The 9062-nt window shown below is 31.1% G+C and overlaps 1 protein-coding gene across 1 annotated transcript; it reads right to left on the bottom strand.

The window, feature by feature from the left end:
• Window positions 1-5180: 5180 nt before the first annotated feature.
• On the bottom strand, window positions 5181-8468 carry LOC146934060 (basic helix-loop-helix protein 80-like). Its single transcript, XM_085705902.1, has 8 exons — window positions 8022-8468; window positions 7738-7923; window positions 7428-7493; window positions 7129-7197; window positions 6945-7034; window positions 6652-6834; window positions 5912-6046; window positions 5181-5809 (listed from the first exon to the last, which is right to left on the bottom strand). The coding sequence occupies exons 1-7, from the start codon at window positions 8325-8327 to the stop codon at window positions 5954-5956; spliced, it is 993 nt and encodes a 330-aa protein (XP_085562028.1). The 5' UTR covers window positions 8328-8468; the 3' UTR covers window positions 5181-5809; window positions 5912-5953.
• Between the last annotated feature and the right edge of the window lie 594 nt (window positions 8469-9062).

Here is a 9062-nt window from a genome sequence, read left to right as displayed (position 1 = left end):
TATCAAAGTTATAACTAAAAAGTGAAAATCACACCTTGAGGTGTGACTTGATAAAAGACACCACCAAAGGGTGGCTTGTAACATAACCCATATATATATATATATATATATATATATATATATATATATATATATATATATATATATATATAGGGTTATGATAGAAGACACCTTTTATGAAGGTGTCTTTTATCAAGTTACTCTATGAGCATTTGCGAAAAGACACCAACTTACTTTTAGGAAGGTGTCTTTTATCAAAGTTATAACTAAAAAGTGAAAATCACACCTTAAGGTGTGACTTGATAAAAGACACCACCAAAGCGTGGCTTCTAACATAACCCATATATACATATATATATATATATATATATATATATATATATATATATATATATAGGGTCGTGTTAACAAGTGCCCCCGGGGCACTGGTTAAGGAAGCAAATATAGTAATATTTGCATTGATAGTTGTGTAATCAATGCATTAAAAACTTAAAAAGTATTTTTTTTGACTTAGAATTTCTTCTTTTAGCATCCTTAACCAGTGCTCCGGGGGCACCGGTTAACATTTTCCATATATATATATATAGGGTGTTTCAAATGAGAGGACTTTTTAAATGAGAGGGTGAGAGGATAAAACATCAGCCTTTAGATTAAATACACGGTTCAGATTGGATTTTAATTTGATAGAAATCACGTGACTCCCTCTTTCATTCTCTCTCCCACTTTGACCATGACTCTCAGTCTTCCATCTCCTCTTCTGTGTGAAACAAAGCTAGAACAAGGTAAGAAAACGTGAAGAGTCCAAGGAATATATCTTACAGATCTCTCACATTTGGAGTACATATCTTTTTCTTTTAATTCGTGTTTTCTGCGAAAGACCCCAACCGTATTCTCTGTTATTCGTTTCCTTCTTGTTTACTCTGGTACAATTGCAAATTAAAGTTCCAAGAAATACCCATCCTTCGAATTTTATAATTTGAACAACCTCAAATTTTTGTTTGCATCTGAAAAATCAAGATTTTGTGGTGTTCTTTTTAATCAAATCTTGAGTTTTATTTCAATAGTCTGATTAGGAAGTAATAAAATTTGGAGGTTGATGAGGAAGGGTTATTTTGGGGAAAAATTTAACAGGTTATGAAGGTGTAATTAATTGGTTGTTGGAAGAGTATGGTGTGAAAGACTTGTGCTAAAATATTTTGATAGGTGGGAATGCTAAAGTATATTACTGATACAAAGCAATTTAAATTACTTAACTATGAAAGATTTTTAACATTAATATTAATAATGCAAAATTTGTTACTGCTATACTAGTACTGATACAAAACTATCGAAGCATTGCCTTATCTAACTATCAAAGTCTTATAAAATGTTTTTTTTTAACAAGCAAAACACCCATCAGAACATATGAAATGGCTTGTAACATAACCCATATATATATATATATATATATATATATATATATATATATATATATATATATATATATATATATATATATATTGAAAAAAGTTGCAACAAACCGTCTCTTTGTGAGATTTTATAATTTGTTGAGAAATGTGCACTTTTATGATATTCTTGACATGTTGAATAGGATTTAAAGTACTCTCTTGGTTCGCTTTTTAAAAATTTAAATTCGACCTTAGCTGTTTTGGGTATTTAAAGAAAGAAATGCTATAAACACAATATTTTTATGATTAGTGTTTTAATTTAAAATACCAATTTAACTTCGATAACATCATTAAAATTGTTGATATGAAAAATAATCAATCTTAAAAAACGTAATAACAATAGTGTATTAAGATTACCTTACTGTTTGCTCATTTCCTAAAACAATTGGCAACACTTTCTTCAATTGGTTTTGGTTTAGAAGTGTCTAAAAATTATGATATTGCTTTCCTAGTACGTAGCTTTTCAAAAGTTTGCTACTGCTTATCTATAGGAATAAAAGTCAAGTGGAAAATATGCACCGACCGGCCCATAGAATAGTTCCTGGTGTCCTAATCCAGCATTGATTGAACATGATTTGAAAATCATAAGATGAGAGACTCATCAATGTAACAACCAAACAACCATGTGGTTTTCTAGCCTTAATTAACCCAGCTTTAGGCATCATGTGGTACAAACTTTTACAAACATTTAAATCATTGACTAAATACAGCAAAGACTCAAAAGAAGTTATGCTGGTTCTGCAGCTGAAAAAAATTAGTGCAAGAAGACAAAAAAGTTACTGAAAATTTGAGAAATAGAGTAAAATTTAAAAGAGATGAGGAGAACGGAGTGAAATGGGGAATATGGTCAAGTCGCCATGGATCACAGAGATTTAATCATCTGTGCAAAAATCAGACATGCATAACTAATTTAGACTTTGTTTGGCAATGCCTATCAATAAATTTCATCATTAAATTAAGTGAAGTGATTTTTTTATCAAATTGTGGAAAAACACTTGTGCATGGTGGCACATCTACACCGACAGATGCATGTTTATGCTTGTGCTGCACAAAGTATTTAGATTTTTTAAGTAATATATTGATATTTTGACCAAATGGCCCACACTTATAACACAATATCTCTCTCATGACCCACTCACATATGACACAAGACACAACAACACAACCTTGTTTTCAAAATTATATTTAATTCTTAGAATTAATATATTGGTGTCCTCACTTTTCAAAATTTCTGGATGTGTCGGTGCTCATTTGTTTTACTTATGCAGGTAAACAAATCACTCTAAAATAACTATGCTCTTAGAGCCTGTTTGATGGCTAGAATACAAAGACAAAATATTATAAATTTATCATATCCGACTTAAATCTCTCGTTTGATGCAGCAAAAAGATATGATAAAATAAACCATTTTCTAATCAAATCATCACTTTCCTTTGTAATTTCTATTCTAAGTATTGGTAGGGTTAGAAGCTATCCTCATATGATTAAAAATTCATTTGTTATTTATTAGCATGATATCCTGCTGTTTTTTTAAAATATTTTGTCATTTTTAAAATAATGATATCATGGGTTCATTATTATAATTAATTCCCTTATGTTTTTTTAAAATATTTAATTATTTACGAGAGTAATCTTGTCATTTAATTGTGATAAAGTAATGTGATCATATTGTTATTACGTGCGCATCAAACATATGATAAGATTAATATTTATCCGTTCATGTTATATTTTGTCGTTATCCAACTCCATATCATATCTCTATCTTATCCTGGCCGTCAAACAAACTCTTATTGTTGTGCATGTCTTATATTTGTTAGAGTAGTCATAAATAAAAATGTTTTATAATAATGCATTAAATAAAGATATTTCTGTTTACACATATATCTATTTATTATTTCTTAACACATGTGAGACTAATCTTACTTATGAATAGTTGGTTGTTTAGGAATAGAGTGTCCCTAAAGGCCTAAACATAAAAAGGAATAGATGGGAGTAATTGTCATCACCATGAACTAAAAGTCGACTAGCTAGTTGGGTCAACTATTACATGCCCTTAGGATATACATTAAAACTTAGAAATAAACATGATTGACTAATGATTATTTTTTTTTTATAATGAAAGCAAAAATGCACACAGATTTTCCTTTGTAAACGATTAAAGAAATAATACCCATGACCATGAGTTGTAGGCATGGTCCAAATAATAATAAAAAGTTGCCAGCAAAACATCTTTAATAATAATAATAATAATAATAATAATAATAATAATAATAATAATAATAATAATAATAATAATAATAATAATAATAATAATAATAATAATAATAACAATAATAAAATTGAATTTGGGAAAAAAGTTGATCACATTTTTATGACACCGATTGCATGATTTGAGCTTGTTTAGATTGACTTATTTGAACATATTCACTTACATAAATATTTGACACTATATAAGAGAGCTAAAATTATGAAAGCACTTTATGTCATGTTCATATGGTATTTTTAACTTCTTTTTCTTTCAACGTCAACTTATTTATGTAAACTTGTTATAATAAGTTAGGAAAACAACTTATAATTTATATGAAAATAAATTTGGCGTTATTTTATTTTTATGTTATAGAAATAGATTTTGCACTAATACGTATATTATTATATAATAAACTTTTATACTATAAGTGCTTAATTAAGGTGGCTATTGAAATGGGGACAATAGCTAACTCCTAAGCTTAGGATCTGTCTATGATATGAAAGTGAAAGCCAAAATGGCTCCAAATAAACGGTAAAAAATCTATCAATAATAAATGGAAGCCCCTAATATGGACCTTAATTTTAAAGGACCATTGGTGGACCTTATTAATTTACCTGCTATAGCCTGTCAACTGTTTTGTTCTTCCTATATTGGTTATTTTGGGTTTAAAGGTGTAAATTAATCGCATCTCCTTCTCCATTTCTCCAGCCATTTATGGTTACATCCACTTTCCCAATACTCTCTCACGTTCTTTTTTTTTTACAGATACACATACTCTTTTCTTTCACATCTTCATTATACATGACATGCCCCTATCGTTTTCAAACAATAGTGAAGTAATTGTTTGTCAATTGAAAAAAATTACAAAACAGATTTCCCCTTTTCTCTTGTTTGTGTTATTTGTTTAGTGTCTTCAAACAAATAATGGAAAAAAGAAGAAGAAAATTGATCTGGAGTAGGTGCTGTTTGTGTGGTTGTGATTGAAATTTTGAAGCTTTTGGGTAAATGGAAGGAGTTAAAACACAAGTGTGATGTGGTGCTGGTTGTAGTTATGAAAAATAAACAACAAATAAATATTTAGTGTTCTCTTAAAAACAAATTAAATCAAAATATAATCAGTGACACAAAAATGGCAGTCTCACACACACATTAATTATACAGAAAGGAGAGATATATGATGAGTCAAACTCATAGAAGGGAGAAGAAGAGGGAGAGACCCACAAGAATGGAAGAAATGGGGTGGTGTTTTTGAAGGTGAGAAACACCCACAAAGTAGATTTTAGACTTTGAGATAGACAAAGAAATACATGAACAACACAGAGACCAGAAGCAGAATGTTAATAACTTAAGCTCAAAATCCAATGGTTCATAATAAAAATTGTGGACAGGTTATAGCAGGTAAACTAATGAGGTTCATCAATGGTTCCTTAAAATTAAGGTCCATATTAGGAGCTTCCATAATAAATAGTAAAAGAAAAGAAAAGTCCATAATAATTCCAAAACTCTGAAGATTCTTCAAATATACATGAAGTTAACTAAACCAAAAAAATTGCATGGCATGTCTAGTCAAAATACTGTTCAGTTGCATCAGCCATTAATCATTTCTCAATAACCGTGAGAAAATTAACTGTCTCAACAGAATAACTGTCACCACCACCACACCACAACACAAGAATCAATCTTGTTACTAGTACTGTAATAATTTACATAGTAATAATTTACATAGATTTCAATGTCCTCCTGATATGATATCTCTAGGATTCATTCATTCATATTCAGAGTGTCTTGAAATTTGTGCAACAGAATAAGACTTTAGAGTCAAATATTATTATTATTAGAACAAAGGATCTTAGAAAAAGATATGGTCTTATTTTGTCGGCATTTTCTGTCCTTTTGGCTTCCTCATCCATTAATTTTACTACACTTTATTCATCATGTTCATATGTCACTTTAATTTGGTGGACTAGGAACCATGCCATAGAACAGATAGAATCCCTTCATTCAAACCATCGATCATTTTTTGATTTATTCGTGCATAGCATAACACCCTTCTTTTCACCCATTCTTCTACTTGTTTAGAATTTCCTTCTATCTATACTAGAAAAGATAACACCTTACAAAAGATTAAAATATAAAGGGTTAGTACATTGTAAGAAAAAATTGAAAATATTTTAATAATAAATATTTCTTTACAAGGTATGATTTGAAAGCTTACAACATGTTTGTAGACTTGCAGGGCAGATATGTGAAATTGATATTAATTTAAGGAACATGTGTTGTTGCCGAATCCATATGGATTAAGAAGCTTTTGTCGTTGCTCTTCTACGTCCCAAAATGGTCCATCAGTGTGCTGAAAATGATATATGCTAGCTTTTCATCATAATAAGGAAATGATCAAAGTACTTTATGTTTTGGTAAAATGACTAAATTGGATATTTTACTTAATAATTATTGCAAAATGTTAATCAGGTTTGTACCAACTCAGCAGCGTTATAGTCCCTCTAAAATTGCAAAATGTTAATCAGATTTGTCCTTGCGTTATTAGAGGGACTGTAACGATGTTGAGTTGATATTTTTAGTGGTTCATTTTGAACTAAGTGAATAATGTCAGAGATCCATTTGATAACAAATTCAAGCGTAAAGATGAATCTTGATATTCAAGGAGGTGTTATAGACTTGATTAACATTTTGCAATTTCAAGGATCATTTCAAAATATCCATAATGTAGAGACTTGTTGATAAGGTGCAAGAGATCGATTTTGATATTTGGTCACTTGTATACATATATTTAATTGTTGAAGTTATTAAAGGGAAGCACCGTATTGGACTTATATTTAGAAAAATAATGGCAAAAATTATCAAACTTACTAGTATGCTAATTACATAATTGTATCCCCTGACATCTCATGAGCCAATTATAATCATATAGTATCAAAATCTTATGATCTAAGGTACCTCAAAGAAGGTATTTGACCTCTGCCCTTGAAGAAAAATTGAAGTTGGATAATCCAAAACATAGTCATTATTAACAGGATGGAAGCTTGTGGTAATTGTGTCAGCAAAAGGTGTGGCATGGTTGGAGCTGCACAATGGTACATGTGGTATTGGTGTTGATGGTGATGTTATGCTATTTAACCTCTGAAAATTCAGTAACAGAGTTTCATTATTTCATCATTAATAAATTTGTTTGAGTCAGCTAATATAAATTCAAGTACATGAAAATTAATTACTGAGTTATATTTCCTCACCTGATGATCTGGTCTAACCAAGAGTGTGTCTAGGTCCATTGCAAAGTCAAAGAAGATTGGATTCACTGAAGCAAGCTTCATTGACAAGAACTGCATCAGAAATATAGAAGTTTATAAAGTTAAGCTTGTTGGTTTATGAATCAATGATTCAAAAGTACAACTTTTATATTTTTGGCAGCATTACCTCTACTTGATTTTGTAAGGACTGTACATAATTGATTATTTCATCCAACACAAGGGCCTTTCCAGTTACCTATTTAATATGAAACCAAATCAAATGTGGCTGTGAAAAGAGCCTACGTAAACCTATTTAAAACCGATATTTCAAATTGAAGGCGTGACCGATACTAGATAGGTGTTAGTGCCTGACACCGATACAACATTGATACATACAATAACTTCTTCAATGAAAATTATTACAAGGGTCAATGTGTCAGTATCAATGTTATGTCCGATATCTATATTAAAGGAATGAAGACTCACCCTATCACAGCCAGGCACAAGTTGCTGCAATATCTTCATTCTTTCACTTATTTTTTCTCTTCTCACCTGAAATCCAATTTTTTTGCAACATTTATTAACAATGAGTTATGAACTTTGAGGAAATTGAGGAATTCCCTTTCCGTTGTAAATTGTAATAACCTATGTAGCTCCGACACTTTTGTCTGACAACACACTAACACATGTTATTACATTCAATTTTTTAAAATTACTACACTGATGGAAGTGTCGGTGTTGTGTTCGGTGTTTGTGTTTGCGTTAGGGCTTCATAGGCAAAAACTGTATTGCATACCCTTTCAGCAAGGCTGTGGCTATCTGTTGCCTGACCCCTTCTTGCTCTGACATGGATATAACCAGTTGGAACTTCTTCAATATTTTTCTTTTGATCCTTCTTCTCTTCTTTTTTCTTCTCCTCTCCTTTCACCCCCTCACCACTACTCTTCTTTTGTTTTTTGCTTCTCCCTTCTTTTGAGACATCCTACAAATACCACAAAGTAAGAAAATCAATAACATGAAACAATATAGAAACATATTCAAAAAAGGGTAAAAAAAAAAAAAAAACTGCATCAAATTTACCTTAGACAAGGGGCAACTCAAAGAAGTCTTATTTCTGATTCTTCTTTTCTTCTCCATAGAAGTAACAGCTTTCTGAGTAACTTGTTCACCCTTTTCAAGATTGTCCACTACCATGGATGATTCAGCACTCTGGTTGTTACTTATGCTATTCTTAGAGTTTTGATCAACACAACTAGTTTCGTGATTACTGAGAGAGAGTTCTTGATGATTATGAAAAAGATGAGAAGGAAGAGAAGTGTTTATATTGGTGAAGTATGTAGAGTCAACAAGAAAGGGTTGTTGGTATTGGTATGAAAAAGCTGCCATATGAGTTATCAAGATATGAGAGGACTCTTGAAAATGATAGAAGGAAAGGCAAACACTGGTTTCTGTTTCTGGTGTTGGTGATGATGATACTCAAAAGCAGAAGCAGGTATCAGTGTTGGACTCAGTCGCAAAAGTTGGTCTGTCACATAAACTCAGAGGACAGACCTATATATAAACATATTGTGGCATATACAAATAAAATAGCTGAAATCTTTAACCATTAACTCATTCCCATGCAGAGAGACCAGTACATGTATATTTGACCGGTCTAATCTCATCAACCTCTATGTTTTTTCTCTAAGACCATCTCCAATGGGAGGGTCTTAACCATTTAAGACCCGGTACCTATTAGGTACCCCCATTGGGGAGAATCTTTTCCAGGGTCTTATAAGACCCGGGGTCTTACTTAAGACCCCCACTTTTAAGCGGGTCCCTCACTCTTTTAATATTAAAAAATTGAAATGTAATGATATAAAGTTATTGATAGTTGATTAGTGGGTCCCATTTAAGAAATTTTTGTGAGATGCTGGGTTGGAGAGATTGAGTTCTTATTAGGTACTACTATTAAAAAATTATAAATAAGTGATGTGTACACGTGGGACCCATTTAAGAACCCAAAAATGGATGTCTCCATTGTGGATGCTCTAACATAACTTAATTGTCAATAATAAATGAGCCCTGTGGACTGTGGTCATGAATAAAAAAATGTTCAATTGATTTTTGTTGAGCAAATAT

This window comes from Medicago sativa, chromosome 4 (assembly GCF_051527215.1).
Source record: "Medicago sativa cultivar Bolivia chromosome 4, Bolivia_mono, whole genome shotgun sequence".
NCBI lineage: Eukaryota > Viridiplantae > Streptophyta > Magnoliopsida > Fabales > Fabaceae > Medicago > Medicago sativa.
The sequence above is the reverse complement of the archived record's forward strand: the minus strand, read 5'-3'. Positions and strand labels throughout refer to the sequence as shown.

Bases quoted from the DNA above. Each gene is read 5' to 3' on its own strand.
- LOC146934060 (XM_085705902.1), bottom strand. From the start codon at position 8,327: ATGGCAGCTTTTTCATACCAATACCAACAACCCTTTCTTGTTGACTCT. The intron at 7,924-8,021 runs GTAAATTTGATG...TGGTATTTGTAG, and splicing joins TGAGTTGCCCCTTGTCTAAG to GATGTCTCAAAAGAAGGGAG. The intron at 7,035-7,128 runs GTAATGCTGCCA...TTTCTGATGCAG, and splicing joins CCTTACAAAATCAAGTAGAG to TTCTTGTCAATGAAGCTTGC.